This window comes from Peromyscus leucopus, chromosome 2 (genome assembly GCF_004664715.2).
Source record: "Peromyscus leucopus breed LL Stock chromosome 2, UCI_PerLeu_2.1, whole genome shotgun sequence".
NCBI lineage: Eukaryota > Metazoa > Chordata > Mammalia > Rodentia > Cricetidae > Peromyscus > Peromyscus leucopus.
Genome location: NC_051064.1, coordinates 81,585,830 through 81,604,367, shown reverse-complemented (window position 1 = coordinate 81,604,367; position 18,538 = coordinate 81,585,830). Strand labels below are relative to the sequence as shown.

General features: G+C 36.5%; 1 protein-coding gene across 2 annotated transcripts; it reads left to right on the top strand.

The window, feature by feature from the left end:
- Window positions 1–324: 324 nt before the first annotated feature.
- Window positions 325–18,151, top strand: LOC114696288 (FERM domain-containing protein 3-like). 2 transcript variants are annotated; one of them, XM_037202677.1, is made up of 3 exons: window positions 325–603; window positions 12,983–13,438; window positions 17,933–18,151. In XM_037202677.1, the coding sequence occupies exons 1-3, from the start codon at window positions 477–479 to the stop codon at window positions 17,944–17,946; spliced, it is 597 nt and encodes a 198-aa protein (XP_037058572.1). In that variant the 5' UTR covers window positions 325–476; the 3' UTR covers window positions 17,947–18,151. The 2 variants fall into 2 exon arrangements, with proteins under 2 accessions (XP_037058572.1, XP_028729780.1); XM_028873947.2 differs by lacking the exon at window positions 17,933–18,151 and having other exon boundaries at window positions 12,983–13,591.
- Window positions 18,152–18,538: the final 387 nt, after the last annotated feature.

Below are 18,538 nucleotides of genomic sequence, written 5' to 3'. Positions count from 1 at the left end.
AAAAAGATTGTGCCTTGCATTATTTGCTATGGGGCAAATCTGCTCTAAGAACATAATGGAGGCCTATTGAATATGTCAGAAATGAAGTAAAAGTAGATTTTTTTCCTCTAATATAGAATTAGGGAATTTTCTTTTTATACTGGGTGCTTTTGATTTTTGGCAGAGATCACTAATCTAGATGAGTTAGAAAGAAAACTAAGTGAGGACTAGGGATAAAATTTTACTGTCCATCAGAGGAGGGGTAAGAGTTTATAAATAGCATCTCCTCCCTCCCTCCTTGCCCAATGTCTATCCCTGATGAGTTATTTTTGTTGGCCACATTAAGAACCTGACATTTGATTCATTCTCAGTGTGCTCTGCCTTGGTCCTTTGAAACAGAATGGACAGTGAGCAAAAGGTCAAAGCTGTTGTTGCTGGTTGCATATATTCAGGGCCACAATTGACAACAGAGCCATAGGAAGATCATAATATTAAATATGGCAAAATGCTTGGTCAAGATACGGACTCAGCGAAGCCTCCACTTGCACATGATGAACCACTGCAGCAGTAATGTGTTTGTCCGTCTGCTGAAACATGGCTCCAAGGTCATACCTCGAAATGCTGGTACGTGCTTTGCCCTGGGCTGTCATCCTATACCTAGATAAGTGTGATTGATTCCAGCTACATGCTCACCACTGGTGAGCCAGAGAGAAGCTAAGGATGCATTTGGCATATGTTTTTATTTTTTTAAGGAGTGAAGATAGCGAGGGAGAAATGGGAAGGAGAGAAGTAAGGAAGGGTACTGGGGAGTGTAAACAAGTAAGTGAGAAGGGAAATGGGAAGTCAAGCTCTCTTCGCAACAAAATAATAAAGATTACCTTCTTTATTCAAAAGATACAAGAGGAAGGCTGTTGTGTATTCCTGCAGATTGCTTAGTAGTGAGAGATGATGCTTATTAGGCATCATGAGCAGTCTAAACACTTCTCTGCCTTGCATTATGTGAGTTTCAGATCTCAGGTCTGTTTCTGACTATGAGGCAGAGCCCCCTTTTCATCTTCAAATCAGAATTTTATTAAAATAAAATACCAGACCCTCTTTTGGCCTCTGTAAGCTCACACACAGAGAGAAACATGCACATGCACCATGAGCAAAATTAAAATTAAAATGAATAAAATAAAAATAATCAGCTAATTAGCCACCATCAGACTGATGTTATGCCAATTTCTTATCTTGATAATGATCATGTTCTATGTAATTTCATGATCTGAGAAATTGAAACAGAAATTGAAATAGAAATTTAAAGTCAGATCCTCAGCCACAATGCTGCTGTAATTTTATATGTTCTTATGTTTGTGTGTGTTTTTCAGCAAATGGTTACAGTAAAATTTATTCTGGGAAATAGCTGAAATTTGTCATAGCTTAATATTCATAAAATTGCCTTCTTACTTGAGATTAACTGGATATTTATGATAATAAAAGCAACATGTGATGTGTTCCTGTTCTAAAACCTACATGTTTATTGTTTTGTTTTGTTTGAGGAAGGCTTTCACGCCTAAGCTAGCCTGTAACACACTGTGTGGCACAAAGGCAGCTGGACACTCAATCCTCCTCTAACCTCCTGAGTTATATGATTTATATAATACAAGCATTATGTCCAATTTATTTTTAAAAGCACAAATATAAAGAATATTTTCTCTTACATTAATATTCTCAGTATCAAGTTTAGGAAAGCAGAAAATAGCACATAAAGTATGTTTTATGAATATAATTTTCCTAGGTATAGTATTTTATAATACATTTTAAAACTTTTGATTGCCAAAAGAATTTCCATATTAATACATATTTAATATGAATCTTTTAAAAACTGACCAAGAAATATAGAGTGTAGAGAAATAATAATTCACTACTTAATCACAAAATTATCATTGGAAATTAGCATTTCATTTATTGATTATAATAGTGATGGAAATAAATTAGAAACAGGTAGTTCTCTATCATTCTTAGAAGTATATTTGTTAGGGTCTAGAATACAAATCTGATAGAAATTATCCAATTATCTTTAGAAGACACTAACAAAATAAGTATGAAAATGTACAGTTCCCCACATGACTATTAAATCTATTAGATTTGCTTCCTTGGCATTTGGGAGGCAAAATGCCTGGGCATGTAGATTAGTGGTAGAGTCATGCCTAATGCACTAGGTGTGAGTTTCCAATAACCTAGGGATTAAAAAAAAAGTTCCAGTGTTTTTTGTTTTACCTAAAAATATAAGAAGTACAGTCATTTCTTATATGCACCCTTTGCCAGAGTGATATTTTTTTTTTTAGATGACACAAAATGATTGCCTACCACCCAGAGTTTACATTAGGGTTCATTCTTTCTGTTATTCATGCTATGAATCTGGACAGGTCTGTATCAGTACTGCATCATACAAAACACTTTGACTGACCTAAATTCCTGAAATCCTCAAATCCTCTTTGCTACTCTTTTCTTGTTTGTGTGTGTGTTTTTGTTTTTTTGAGATAAGGTTTCTCTGTGTAGTTTTGGTGCCTGTCCTGGATCTTGCTCTGTAGACTAGGCTGGTCTTGAACTCACAGGCTGTGCCTCCTGAGTACTGGGATTAAAGGCGTGACACACCACACCTGGCTCTTTTGTTACTCTTACTAATTACATTTTTCTCCCAACACTGGAAGCCACTTAAATAAATCTCCATCTCCTTTTCCAGACTGTAGCATAGTAGGAACCACACAGGATGCGGCCTTTTCAGATTCTTCTCTTTTAGCCATAAGCATCTAAGATTTATTCAGGATATCATTTTAACACTGAATTGTTTAACATAATTGGATATATTTATAATTTTTAAACTTTTATTTTTAATTTTTCCTGTAATCTTTCCCCATTTATTGTTTTCTGAAAGTTTGTAGATAATTATTTTTAAATTGTCCGAATTGTAGATTAAAAAAAGAATTGAATTTTTTAATCATTCAGGCCTCTTATTGAAGAATGCCATCACAGTTACTCAATTATTGATATATTGCTATATTTTAACATTGTTCTCATTCAAATTTTGCATATTTCTTATTATACATATTATTGAGCACTGTAAATTTAAGGATTTTTAAATGATATTGCCAATTATTATATTTTTAATAGCCTTGACTGATGTGTCATGAGCCACTGACTTTAAAATATTGATCTTGAGGGCTGGAGGGATAGCTCAGCTGTTAAAGGTTAGGCCCACAACCAAAATATTGATCTTGCTTTTGAAAACTTTGCTGAAGTCTCATGAAGTCCCCATTTATTTTGTTTTGTGTACATAATCTTACCTTAGGAAATAAAGAAAGTATGTAACACACTTTTGTATTTCTAGTTATATTAGAGTGAGTTTGATGCATAGTGAGACTTTGTCATGTTTCACACTGGTGGGACTTCTTCCAATGCTTTGCTGTTATATACCTTCACCAGCATACATGATCATTTCTGTAGTAGAAATCTCAAGTCCTTGCCTTTTATACTATAAGGATTTAATAGAAAAGGGACCAAAATAAAACCACAGCAGGTGTGGTGTTCGGTTACATTGATAAACAGATCCACAAGGTGGAATGATAGCTGTGAAGTTAAGTTGACATCAGGAGCAATTAACAGAGAATCATATTTGAGACTGGTATAATAATAAGATAATTTTTTAAACCTAAGACGACGTCCAGAGACAAATGGTGAGAAAACATTTCATTTTATCTCTGTTTACAACTTTTCCAATTGGCAGGGTTTTACCTCAAAACTGACTTTTACTGTGATTTCTGTTTTCTCCTTCACTTCCAGCATTGTCAAAGAGTCTATGTTGGTTAGGTTTATGTCAACTTGATACAAACTAGAGTCAGTTGGAAAGTAGTACTCTCAATGTAGTTAATATCTCCATACAAATGGCCTATAGGCAAATCTCTGGTTAATTAATTTGGTTATTTAATTCTTGATTAATAGTTGCTCTGGGAAGGCCAACCCACTCTTGATGGTAAAGCCCCTAGAAAGGTGGTTCTGTACTGTATAAGAAAGTAGGCTGAGTAAGCTCTGAGAAACAACTCAGAAAGCAGTATTCCTTTGTGGTCTGTGTCTTCAGGTTCCTACCTTGTGTTCCTGCCCTGACTTCTTTCAGTGATAGACTATGACCTGAGAATTGTAAGATAAAATAAATTCTTTCCTCACATCAATAGAAACCTAAGTGTGAAGAAGTTGGTTCCAAAGAACAGAATATTGTTGTGAAAGACCTGACCATGTGTTGCAGGGAGGACTATAGGAGTTTGCAACTTTGAGCTAGAAAAGTTACAGAGTAACCAGAGATTAATGGGTTATTTGAGAACTTGGATAAGGCTGTGGGCATACAGATGATGGAGGCATGCTTATGATGTATCAAAGGGAAGCAAAACTGCAGACGCCATTTATGTGATATTTTGAGTTAAGAATCTATAGTTAAGAATCTATAGTTCTTGTCAGCTGGAGTTGAAGGACTGGTTTAACAAGAGACCAGAAAAACAATAGTGAAATCTTAGTACACTCAATACTCGTTAGATATGGGTAAAGAATGAGTTGTGATTAAGAAGAGACCAACATCAATGTAAAATCTTCTGGGAAGTATTTTTAGTTAGCAAACAAAAATTGTGGCTGATTGGGCCCAAGGCTGTATCTTATGACAGAAGCCAAATTTGGTGCATGTGTGAGTTTCCCAGGTGGTCCTATCTTTGAAAACATGAAGAGGCCAGGAGAGCAGCTGAGGGTTGGCACTGTGAGAAATAGGGTGAGGCCACTTGTGAAGGTACAGCCTTAGTTGCAGGGAATATCCCAGGTTTGAGGAGGTCATGGAGAGAAATTGAGGTTTGGCATGATGTGGCAAGGTCAGAATCCCTGGAGAGAGGTCAGGAGAGGTCATTGGTGAGGGTACACCCTCAGCTGCAGAGAAGACCCCAGCATATTGGAGATAGAAATACCATGGATGACAACCAAAGACAGCAGCAGATGTGGAGAGGAGCTGGCTTGAGCCTATTAGACATGCACCTGTGCTGTGTGTGGTGGAGCCAGAGAAGTGGAGTTGCCCAAGCCCTTTGGCGACTAGAGGATCATAAGTCACAGACATCTGACCTGAGCTTCTCACTGCTGGACTTTTGTTTTGTTTTGATTTGATTATAACTATGCTCTGGCCCTTCCCTCTTGAAGTATGAAAATACTTAACTTGCTCTCCCAAACCCCCAAGAGCCCACAAGCCCACAGTTAAGAGACCTTGGGGTATTAGAAAGATTTTAGATATTGTATTTGAACTTTTAAAGACATCTTGGATTTTTTTAATTTAAATTTTTTTTATTTATTTTATATACCAACCACAGATCCCCTTCTCATCCCTCCTCCTGCTCCCTGCTCTGCCTTCCTCCCCCCCCCCCCCAATACCCTTCTCCAAAAGGATAAGTCCTCCTATGGGAGGACAGCAAAGCCTGGTACATTCAGTTGAGGCAGGACCAAGCCCCTCCCCCACTGCATCAAGGGTGAGCCATGTGTCCAACCATAGGTAATGGGATCCAGAATCATGCACCAGGGATAGATCCTGATCCCACTGCCAGGGGCCCTTCAAACAGACCCAGCTACACAACTGTCTCCTGTATGCAGAGGAGACTTTGTATTTTTAAAGACTGAACTTTTAAAGTGTTTGAATTTTTAAAGACTGTGGCACTTTTAACGATTGAAATGGTTTATATTATAATAATGATATAATATGACATCTTAGGTTAAAAAGGAAAGTTTATGATTTAATAGTGATGTGTTTGTATGTCAATTTGACAAGGGGTCAATTGCATTAGTTCTATGTAAATTTGACATAAGCTAGAATCATTTGGGAAGAGAGACTTTCAATTTAGAAAACATATCCATAAGACTAGCTTATAGGGGCTGGGGAAATGGCTTGTTGGTTAGGAGAACTGGCTGTTCTTCCAGAGTACTTTGGTTCAAATCTCAACACTCACACTCATCACCATCTGTAACTTCAGTTTCAGGGGATCCAAGACCCTCTCTGGCCTCTGTAATCCCAGGCATGCATGGGGTACACAGACATACGTGTAAGCAAAACACCAATAAACATGAAATTTTTTTAAGATTGGCCTATAGGTAAGTCTCTTGTGTTTTCTTGATTAATAATAGATGTGGGAGGGCCCAGTCCACTGTAGGTGGTGCCATTTCTGAGCTGACAGTTCTAAGTTTCTAAGTATGTAGACTGAGCAAGCAGTGAGGAAATAAGCCAGTAAGCAGACTCCTCCATGGCATCTTCAGTTCCTGCCTTAGGTTCCTGCTCTGAGTGATATGGAGTTGTAAGATAAAACAACCCCTTTCCTTTCTAATTTGCTTTGGGTCATGGTGTTTTATCACAGCAATAGAAGCCCTAATTAGTACAGAGTTTCTACCTTTCTGGATGTTATAAGAATAAAAACCTTTATCAGAAGTCCCATTTTCATGATCTTCTCTAATTCTTTATTTCTTTTAGGACTGTCTATTATACCTCCTTCCAAAACAAATATATGACTGGAATCTGACCTTTCAAATATTTTAATAAGCTAATAGTAATAGCATTTGGTCCTTGCCATATGAAAGGAATGTTATATATATTATCATACATTCCTCTGCTTGCCATACCTCATTCAGTTTTGACCTGAATTTTCTCTTAATGTATGCATAGGAAGTAAGAACATAACAATTAAAATAACTGATTCATTAGAACTAGTAAAAAGTCAGAGTTCAGCAAAGTGATGTCAGAACTTGTATACTTAAAGTCAATGTTAATGTCTAAGTGGGTAGTAAAAGATTCATAGTTTCCCAAACTTCTTTAACCTAGAAAATTCATCATGAAAAAAACTGGCAGCATTTTTAAGGATAGTAGTAACTGGTAGTACTAGGCTGAGCAAGTCTTAATCACATATTGGGACTGGACATATGGTTAGGACTTTCAGGAAGAAAGCAGCATGAGAAGAACAGAGCATTGAGGCCATCCAGAGACTGAGTAGACTGAGGACTGAGGTGGAATGCAAGAAGCTGTGGACTCATGGAGGCTGAGTGATGAGGAGCAAGGATGAACATATACATACATATTGAAGAAGCTGTGGACTCATGGAGGCTGAGTGATGAGGAGAAAGGATGAACATGTACACACATACTGGTTTTAGCAATGTTGTAGTCAGTTATTGGAGATTTTGCTGAGAGTCATTTCAGTAGACAGTGTGCAGAAAAAAATGACTGAGAAATGCAGGAAAATCGACTGCATGAGTTCTCATGAGTTCCAGATATTGGTCACACACACAAAAAAAAGATCTTACTAAAGGTGATAAAGGAGTCCATGAGAACCAAGGTGAAACCATGAAGTGGGTAGATGATGGCCACAAGGAGAAGAGAGATCATTCTGCCATATAAAACTTCTTAGAATAGGAAAGGGGAAAAAAAAGAATGCTGAGGTATTATGAGACCTTCCTAAGAAGCAGTGGGTACAGAAACAAGGGTGACTTTAGGATTGTTTTGAGAGAGAGAGAGAGAGAAGAGAGAGAGAGAGAGAGAGGTGTTTGTGTGAGTCTTTGTCTAAGTTTCTGTTTTTTGTATGCTTTTCAGAATCATCGGGATAATTTTTCATAGGTGTAACATAGAACAAACAAGCTGCATTCTGAGAGTGTTCAGAGGCATGTCCTGTATGAGATATTCCAAAATTTTCATTGAAAATGTCCAATTGAGGGCTGGAGAGATGGCTCAGTCGTTAAAGGCTAGGCTCACAACCAAATATATAAGAAAATGTCCAATTGAAAGTTAAATCTTCATTGAGAAAGTCAATGTCATTCAAGAGAATTTTAAATTTACACCCATGGGTCATGCATTTCATTTGAAAGATTAAACTATATGCTGCTTACTACAGAGAGAAAACATCTTTATGGCTAATATCACATGCATTATAAAATTTTAAAGTTTACTTTATTTCAGACTTAAGCTTTAAATACCAATAGCCACTATTTTTTTTTTTTTTGCTTTGGTCTTTATGCTCTCCATAATAAAATAATAGGAGATATTGCATCAGATGAAGTAGTTGTAAAATTGATTGAGAGTAAGGAGCATTTTAATCCTGATATAGGATAACAAGAACATAACTGGACTGTCCCAGGTAAATAATAGGAGTCATCACTTTATGTATAATGAGGTTATAGTTTTTAATGAATGAAATTAGGTCAATAACAGAGAAGATTAGAAAATACCTTGGACTTTGGATCCAGACAGACTTGTTAGTAAATTCCTAATTAAACTCTTCTTTGGGGAAAGGCAAGTGAATACTTCTGTTATCAGGATCACCAGTCTGGAACACTTGGGTAAATTATAATATCAGAAATCCAGATGATACATTTAAAATTTTATGAGTAGCAGACTATATACCTAATAAAACCAAAATATATATTGTGTGGACTACACAGATCTTTGGTTAAAACTGCATCCTGAAGTTAATAGAGGTAGCAAATCCGTTTCATTCTTTCCAGGTACCACAGTCCCCTGTTATCTCATGCAGTTCACATTTAGTCCTGCCAGGTTATGGGGCTGAGTTATAAGGGATCAAGTTTAGGAGTGCAGGGGAGAGCATATTGTGTAGGACTCAAGGCACAGTTGTGAAGAATTATCATTTCCTCTGTAGAAGACAAACCATGAAAGAATATTTTCAGTGGCTTCATCCACCTTATGTTTATAAAGAATAGCTGCAGTTTCTGTTGGTAGCAGCCCCCAAGTGGGCAAAGGCTGAGACAAGGTGATAGGATAGGATATGATTGCTAGAATTTACATAAGAAAGGACATTGGCTCTGAGATAGGTAGAACAAATGGAGAGACTAAGAACTTGTCCTGGACATGTGATTCAGGGCATATTCTGAAGGCAGATATACAGAAGCCAACCACAGGCCTAGCATGAGTTTCAGTAAGGAGATTAAAGGTCTTGGTCTAAGCAGCTGGAGTATGGGATTCCCATCAAAACATGCTGTATTCTGCAAGCTCAAGATTTCCCTTACCCTGATTCTAGGAGAAGTATAGAAAAAGCAGAAGATACAGAAAGTGGAAGAGTAAAGGAGGATATGGAAATTCTTTTAGAAACAAAAGAAGAGCATGTACTGTTATGCCCAGATTGCGGGAACCCCAAAAACACCACCATGGAGACTGAATCCCGCATGTAAAAGCAAAGAGCCTTTATTGTTTCAAGCTCAGAGCTTGGGCCCTCTGTCCTCCACAAGAGTGAGTGCAGAGAGCCCAGAGCCCAGGCAAGATTTTTTTTTTTTTTTTAATCATAGCAGAGGTTGGGGTGAGGGGATTTCCACAGTTCAGCACCCTGAATGGCTGACTTTTGTCTAGTATAAGGAATGTTTGGAATGTCAGGTATTTCCTCTTAACCGCAGGCCCCACTGGATGGGGTTAGCTTTTGTCTCTTCCAGGGTTCAGGTGTTGCCTTCCAGAAGCTGTGTCTGGGCTTCAGGTATCCCCTTAGATGCGGGCCCCACAGGGTGGAATCTACCAGAAGCCATGTCTGGGCCTCTAAGCCTGTCATGGCAGCTGTGTGGTCAAGCTGTTTTGGGGCCACTCTACAGTACCATATTTATGACCAGACAAACAAAACAAAGCAAGAGGAGATAGTCTTGCAGTAGCAGTGAACCATTCATATTTGATGGAAGATTTCATTGTTTTCTAAACAGAAGAGTCCAGAGAGCCTCCTGCTAGGGAGAAAAACCCCTTATAAAGACACTGAACATTCCTAAAAGCCACAATACTTTCCACCTCCCCTAATCTATGTCTACATACTCCCTTCAGTTTTCACAGAGCCTTATATAAGAGGAAAAAATTTATGGTTTATATCTCTTTCTTCACTGAGATGCAGTTTATTTAACAAAGTGTGAACTATTTTAAACCAACAATTCACTGGCATTTAGGACATAACCACTGGCAGACAACTAATTCTTCTATCTAGTGCCACACATTTTCATCACCTATAAGGAAAATTAAACTCTTAAGCAGTTATGGTTACAGTTACTGTACATTCCTTTCCTCCCATAGTTCTTTGTGACACCATAATGTTTTCTGTTTCTGTGATTTTCCATACATTTGCTATTTCAATGCAAACACAGATTAGGTGACCTTTTGTGTCTGGCTTCCTTCACTGAGCATATAGTGCTGATGTTTTTCTATGCTGTATGGTTGATCAGCACATTACTGCTTTATATGTCGGATAATACTTTGTTGAATAGATAGACCACACTTTCTTTATACAGGCATCCACTGAAAAATATCAGGGGCGTTTTTATTTTTTAACAATTTGCATTGAATTGCTGTGAACATCTGTCAATAAATAATTTGGAGTACTTATTTCAAGTTTTTTGTTTTTGTTTTGGAGAATGTGCCTATGAGTGGAATTACTGGGTCATACGATAGATAATTCTAGATTTGACTCTTTGAGAAACCACCAACATTTTGTTCATAGTGACTGAACGTATTACATTTCTTCTTCCAATATATGTTCAAATTTCTTCATATTCTCTCTAACACTTATTTTTTTTGGATTAATATACTAGTAGCCCTGAAGTTCTGTATATTGTAGTTTTGATTTGTAGTTCCTTGATGACTTATGATGTCGAACATGTTTCCTGATGCTTAGTAGTCATTAGTATATGAATTATTTTAATTTTTTGAGATTATATTTATACCACTTCCCCTTCTATTTCCTCCCTCCAAGTCCTCCCACCTACCCCCTTGATCTCTTCAAAATTCATGATCACTTTTTCTTCATTTGTTGGTGTACGTGTGTGTGTGTGTGTGTGTGTGTGTGTGTGTGTGTGTATGTGTGTGTGTGTGTGTATACTTACTCAGTCTGTAATGTTATTTGAATGTTTTCAGGAATTATTTTAAATGGTCCTTTTCATTAAGACTGGGTGCTGCTCTTTCCTCAGATCTACCAAAAAAAAATTGTTGACTTTTGAAAGATAAAAGCCAAAAAAAAAGCTTATTCCTATATATCTTGATGACAAAGAATTTGTGAAATATTTGTTTCACATTTACCAGTTTGTTTGGCTAGTTGGTTCTGGTTTATCAAAGAGGAAATACCTTTGATATTTTGTTTAGTTCTCATTAAGAACTTAAGGCTCAGTAAGGAGACCCAGCTTCTAAGGTTGAAAGGAAGTAGCTACATTCTCCATGTGTTGAGAAACACATCTATCTTTCCCAATGAAAAATTTAAAGGATATACCCTTTGATCAAGCAGTTTGCCTTCTGGATATACATCTAAGGGAAATGGACTGAAACACGATGGAAATTAACTTTATATGTAAAAATAGCTCCTGGGACATTTTTTTCTCCTACAATCAGACTAAGAACAACTTATTTTCCATGTTCACAAAGCACAAATTTCCAAATGAAAATGTCCAAACTTAAATGATAAATTAAAAGAGCAAATGGTGACTTTGTGAACACACTGTGGCTACAATTACAGATTAAATATTCTTCACCCAAATATCTTGGTATACGAGTATTTTAGATTTCAGAGAGTTTCCCTAAATTTGGGAATATTTTTTAGAGTTTACTAATTGACTGTCTTTAAACTGGAAGCTTGAGATTAAAAATTCTCCAAAATCCAAGACCTTCTACAGGACTCAAATTTCTGAACATTTTAATGGGAAACATTTTTGGATGTCAGAGCCTTTAGATTTTGGGTTCATGCATCAGATGGTCATTTTGTATTTAGTATCTCTGTTGTATGACACTCATCCCAGATATAGACCCATGAAAAATTAATTTAAGGATGCTGCCAAAATCTAACTTGGTTAACCAATGAGTTTAGTGGGGTTATATACAGGAAGAATGGTGAGGGGTTACTTATAGGAACAAAAATGACTCAAAGATAGCTGCATCATTAAAAATCCATCCCTGTATTGATGAAAACATGCAAAAGCTGGAAAATGGGAGTCCACTGCATGTCTTTTAGGTAGCTTGATAGGGATAGAAAATGTCTCTTCCAGGTGTCTCAGTCAGTCTGAACCTTTCCAAGACAGTTTAACTGGTCCTTCTCTTCCAGTAAGCTCAGTTGGTCTAAGACTTTTCTCAGCAACTCAACTTGTCAAGGAACATCTTTTAGCTTTCTTTACTGTTATATAAGCTTGGAGAAGGAGAGGCCTCACATATCTGGTCAGTTTCAGGGACTTTCTGAAGGTTTGGAGTTGTTTAATTACTGAGTCTTACTGAGTACCCATTTGGACCAACTTATGGATTGTGACCCCCATAGGGGTCATGTATCAGATATTTACAATATCATTCACAGCAGTAGCAAAATTACAGTTATGAAGTAGAAACAAAATAATTTTATGAATGGGGATCATCACAACAAGTGGAAATGTATTAAAGGGTCACAGCATTAGAAAGGTTGGGAACCACTGCCTTAGACCATCTTGATCCTTAAAAAGTTTCTCTCCAAGGTGTAATGTTTTCACTTGGAGAAAATTTCATTCAATACAACAACCAGAAATTCCAAAATTGTGTCTAGGATGTAGACTAGAAAATATGTATCAGAAGTATAATGTGATTATTCTTGGACAGTAGATTCTATAGTTTTACTCTAGTATTCTCTTAAAAATACTCTATTGTGATATAGTGTTGAATACTACAAGACTTCACTTGGAGTTATAATGTATGGTTGAATAATGTTCAGATTAATTTTGAAAACCTGCCCATAGTCAGAGGTCTACAGACCAGAGTCACAAACCTAAATGTGTTTACAACCGTTGGTCACTGTTATTTTAGGTGTATCTTATTAAGCCAAGAACTTACAGTGTGAGGTCTATTACTAACCTGATTTTGTTTAAAGTCAACATTCCGCAGAACAGTTTCATGTATACCTTAAACTCCACATTTTCTACATCTAGATTTTTGTGAAACAAGAAAACATGAAATTTAAAATTTATAAAATGTTTCTTTCCAGGTACCCCACTGCCTAAAGCAGATGTTTCTGAGCCCCTGGTTGCCAGTTCACCAGTGAAGGAAGCTCCGAGTGCAGATCCTCTGAGTGACAAGGAAGATAAAGTGAAAGAAGACTCCTTGACCATCTCTGAACTAGTATACAATCCCAGAGCCAGGCTGCTCCCTACTGCACTGGATGAGGATGAAACTGACATGCTTTTTGATTGTCCATCTTGGCTCGAATTAGAAAGAGAAGACACAGATTCATTTGAGGAACTGGAATCCGATGAAAACGCATTTTTGATGGCTGAAGAGGAGGAGCCGAAGGAAGCTCGTCAGCCTTTGTCATGGAGCTATTCTATCCTGACCGGCCGTATCTGGGTCAACCCTATAGTCAAACGTTGCTCCAGGCTCCTTGTGGTGGGCCTAGGACTGATGTTATTTGTATTTCCCCTGCTCCTCCTCCTTCTAGAGTCAGGTATTGATCTCTCCTTCTTATGCAAAAACCAGAATTTGAGCAGTTTCACTATGAATACTACTAGCCCCTGAAGAAGTGGGTATCTTAGAGGTCAACATTGTTGTGTACTTGTTGGGATTCCCTGATGAGAATAAAGGATGCATTCAATATTAATATTATTTGTTTTTCAGTAGCTACCATGTTCCAAATGGTCATGGGTTTGTATGCCAAACCCTTAAGTTGGTTTTCCATACTTCTATATACTTACTATCACTTTAAATCAAGTAAGGTTATTTTATTTATATGTTAGAAAGGTAGCCTTTAAGAAACCAAAGTTATATTATTTTTATTGTTGCGTAGACATTTTCCTGTTCCTACATCAAAGTGAATTAGCTTTTCCTGTTTCTTTGTCATTGTCAGCATTATGAAATAGTTAATAGAGTTTTAGTCTACGTCTAAGAGAATGATTTTCAATATAATTCTTAGTGAAAACAGCATTCTCTAAGAAATGTTTATACAACTAAATTTACAGTGGGCTTTTCTTTCAGTTTTTAAAAAGTATTTTTATATTCAAAGAATTTTGGTAAACATTTTTTTATTGAAAGAAGTCCTATTGAATCATTTAAATATATATATTATGAAACTAGTGCACAAAGATATAGCAGAAGTTTTTTTTTAATATAATGGCATTAGTTTTATAAAACATATGTTTGGCTAAGCAATCCTATACTTTGTAACTGTCTATCTGCATATGATATAGAAAATTAGTAAAAACAAGTTGTAAGTTGTCCAAACAGATGCTTGAATTGGAGATGCAGACAGAGAACACTGAGTTGGCATGTGAAGAGCACCTTTCAACATTTAGACATGATAATCTAACAGTTTCATTTTTGTTATGCCTGTGGATTTAGCCTGGATAAGCAACATGTTTTGAAAAGAAAGTGAAATTTGAAATTTGAATTTTGAAAGGAAAGAAATACTACAAAGATTCACTAGTTAATTACATATTGTTTACTAATTGGAGTGAAGGAAGATGAGTTGGAAAGATGAAAGGCACCAAAGAAGAACTCTGATGACACTTGTGGACCGATGGTCTTTAGGGTGGAAGTGATAGTGGGGCAGGACATTCAACATTTGTAAGGAGCTGCTCTCCTGCTCTCCAGTTCTACAGCAGCACATTTCAGTGATTCTAATGAAAGCAGAAAAACTTTGAAGTAAAATACTTTTGATCCTTCACAACATTCATTGTGATTCTGTGAAAAAATCCTCAAACTGTATATGTATGTAAGAGTGTTGGTGGATATGAGCATATGTGTGTGTGTGTGTGTGCATCCATGAGTGTATATATATGCATATATGTCAGTGTTTGTTTCTATGTGTATGTCTATTACTGTATGTGTTTGGATATATTTTAGTGTATATATGTATGTATATGTCTGTACATATGTGTGTCTGTGTGTGTGTGTGTTTGTGTGTCTGTGTGCAATCTATGCAAGCCTGTATGTGTATTTGTGTGTATACATATGTATATATGTGGGTCTATACATATGTATGTATGTGTGTCTGTGTATGTCTCTGATGTGTGTGTGTGTATGTAAGTCTCTGTATGTGTATACGTTTTGTTTGGTGATTATGTGTATATATCTTTGAATGCCTCTGTGTACATGTCTGTTTGTGTATGTGTGTCTGTGCATATGAGTATGTATTCATATCTGTGTGGGTGGGGGAGGCAAAGACAGAAAAACAGAGGGGGAAAGAGACACAATAGATGTCTTCTTGATTTTCATGATGGGCAATATATGCCTTTCTTTGCTGGGTTTACTTAAGATCTTATTCATAATTGGGTCATCCATTGAAAAGAGTGAAGGGACCATCAGATGACACAAATTCAGCTTTGGTAAAGAAGATAAGTGAGGGGAGAAATCTTGTAGTACATTCCTTTGTGTCATTAAATTCGTGAAAGAAAGGGCCTTGTGTTTTCTGTTAAGTGTGTGTACCAACACTGATCAGAGAAAAGAAAGAAAATAGTACTGAATTTACAGCATAGAATGTAGGATTTCCATCTATATTAAAACATTCAGTTACCTTCAGTTATAAAAATACATCATTTCTCCTTAACTCTAATAAAATTTCAACACTATCACCAACTGATTTCAAAGTGGGCATTCTAATCTGCCTAGTTCAGTATAGCTCTGGGTAATTTGTCAGCTCAGGAACCTTTGAGTTGTACCATGCACTTGCTATTACATCTGCAGAGCTTTCTTCTTAAAGGCATTCAGTAATTTGTACTAATAAAGAAATGCATTTACCTTTGATAGAACCTGTGAAAAATTTACTTTGGAAGCTTGTAGGTAGGAAATTTTTCTAGTGAAGTTTTAGTTTTTCCACTTTTCTCTCATATGACTTTGGAGTTGTTTCATTGTTATTGACATAGAAGTTCTCGTTAGTTGACTCAAAATAGTCCCTCTTCGAATAACTTCCCACTTTCTTTAAAGTTTTATCCAAGGTAAATCATTTAGCCTTTGTATTTCAAAAACATGTTAAAATTAATATTTTTAAATTCTAGAAGTAATATATTTCTCATTTTAAATAAAAACTGAATACTATTTTCAAAAACATCTGTTAATAGGTAAAGGAAGAATAGGTCCTGATGACTTTAAGCAATGGATATCAAAAGTGACATTGGTACCCTAAAATGTTATTTCATTTACATAGAATCAGAATCTAAAAAATATATTTATTATAGTGTTAGAAGACTGTGATTGCTTGCCTGAATCAAATAAGGAGAAAACAATTATTCTAGAAGATGATCAGTATATAATATAGTGAGGCTGGTGGTCAGTGTAGAACATAATAAAATTCTGATTCAGGTGAGAGTAGATTAGTATATTATGGATATATGGGTATTTAGGTAATAATACATGTATGTGTGTCTTTAGATAAATCCTACACAACTTTCACATAAATTATTTATGCTTGTTTGTTGTTACTTTCTCTCTTAAGTATTATGGTGGAAAAGCCTATAGCCTCAAAGATTTAAAATTTCTATGAAGATACCATGTTTATATTTGTAGATTTGAACACACACACACACACGCACGCACGCACGCATGCATGCACACACACACACTCATACATACACTGAACTAGTACATGTATACACAACCTGTATTTACTGATAGGATAAGCTATATAATTAGAAAGATGTAGGTAATGTATTATATATTTCCATCTTAGCTTGAGCCTGTAGCTGGTGAGTTTTCTTTCCGGGTCTGCCAAGCCCCGGCAGTCCGACAGCCCACTTATAAAATAAAATGCTTATATTATTTAAACTGTTTCTAGCTATCTAGTTCTTACATCTTAAATTAATCCATTTCTATAAATCTATACCTTGCCACGTGGCTTGTGGCTTACCGGCATCTTCACATACTGCTTGTCATGGCACTGCTGGCAGTGTCCTCTTCCGCCTTCCTGTTCTCTCAATTCTCCTCTCTGTTAGACCTGCCTATACTTCCTGCCTGGCTACTGGCCAATCAGTGTTTTATTTATTGACCAATCAGAGCAACATATTTGACATATAGACCATCCCACAGTAGGAACCATAATGTATAATGTTATATATTTGTAGTATATTTTGTAGTTTGTCTAATATTCTTACTCTGGGGAGGATTTGCAATGACTCAATGTCACTCAATTATAAAATATATGGAAGCCATATTACTGTGATGGAGCAGTATCTTAGTATAGTGAAATTTGCATTTCTATGTTAACATACAGTTGTTTAATATGTTAATATAACAGAATACCTAATAATTATTCTGGGATAAAGAAAGTTTTTCAGTACTTCAGTTATATTTAACATAAAGCTGTAGAGTCAATCTATTGGAAACTGAAGGAGGATGCATGTTAGGACCAGGAAATAAGTTCTAGTGATGAAAGTTTGAAAAGAATCACAGTTAATGAGGAGATTCACATTTTAATGAAGCTACTGAGGCCCAACCATTAGTATGAACATTGAAAACGTATTTTGATATAAAAGGTACAATCAAATTAATGATATCAAGAAATCTAGAGACCTAGAAAAACAGAATAAGCAGAAAAGTAGTATAATTATTTCATAGTGCCAGAAATTGCCACCACAAACAAACAAAAAACCCAAACAAACAAAAAACAAAACAAACAAACAAACAAACAAAAACACTGCTAGGCAAAATAAAGTCTTCCTATATAAGAGCAGTCAAACTCTTAACTCTGTCATCCTTTCCATGATACTTCTCTATCTGCTGAGTTGAATCAAGAAAGCCTCTCCCACAATATTGCCAATAAAGAGCAAGTACTCAGAGATGCTTTCACATCTGGAGTGATTCTTGGGATTGTTGTAGATGATGGGATTTGAGCATCTTTGGGCAAATTTTCTCTACTTTGGGAAGATCGTTGCTGAAGGTTGATGTTTACTTATCTTCCTGCTTCTTCTCTCTTTCCTTGTCTGTCTTGGACCTGCTTTTGAACTTCCAGTCTATATGCCATAAATGGAATCAGCAGTACCTGCACATGTTGGACCCATCCAAGATTTGTTTTCCACATTCCAGCCTCAGTCTCGGACTGGGTAGATAAGTTCATGAGTGAGTCCAGAGGAGCTCTGCAGTTATCACTTCAGAGAAGAAAGAAACACCACTTGGGGCTCAGGCTTCAGCTGTATGCATCCATCCTTTAGTAAAACTGATTTGAACCCTCTTCTGGACTCTGTGTCTTTTATATATTAAAAAATGAAATGGTGGGCAATACTTAGGTCTTTTAACTTCCAATTTCATAACAAGGAAGTTGCTATGGATATCGCTCTATATAAATAAAGCACTGATTGGCCAGTGACCAGGCAGGAAGTATAGGCAGGACAAGGAGAGAGGAGAATTGAGGAAGGAGGAAGGAAAGAGAGCCCTCCTGGAGCCGCCGCCAAGACAAGGAAAATGCGAAGTACCAGTAAGCCACGAGCCACGTGACAAAGTAAAGATTAATAGAAATGGGCTGAATATAAGAGTGAGAGCTAGACAATGATAGGCCTGAGCTAATGGCCAAGCAGTTTAAATAATGTAAGAGTCTGTGTGTTTATTTTATAAGTGGGCT

Excerpts from the sequence above, each read along its gene's own strand:
- LOC114696288 (XM_028873947.2), top strand. The coding sequence starts at position 477 with ATGGCAAAATGCTTGGTCAAGATACGGACTCAGCGAAGCCTCCACTTG. Across the intron at positions 604-12,982 it reads GGTCATACCTCGAAATGCTG|GTACCCCACTGCCTAAAGCA; the intron begins GTACGTGCTTTG and ends GTTTCTTTCCAG.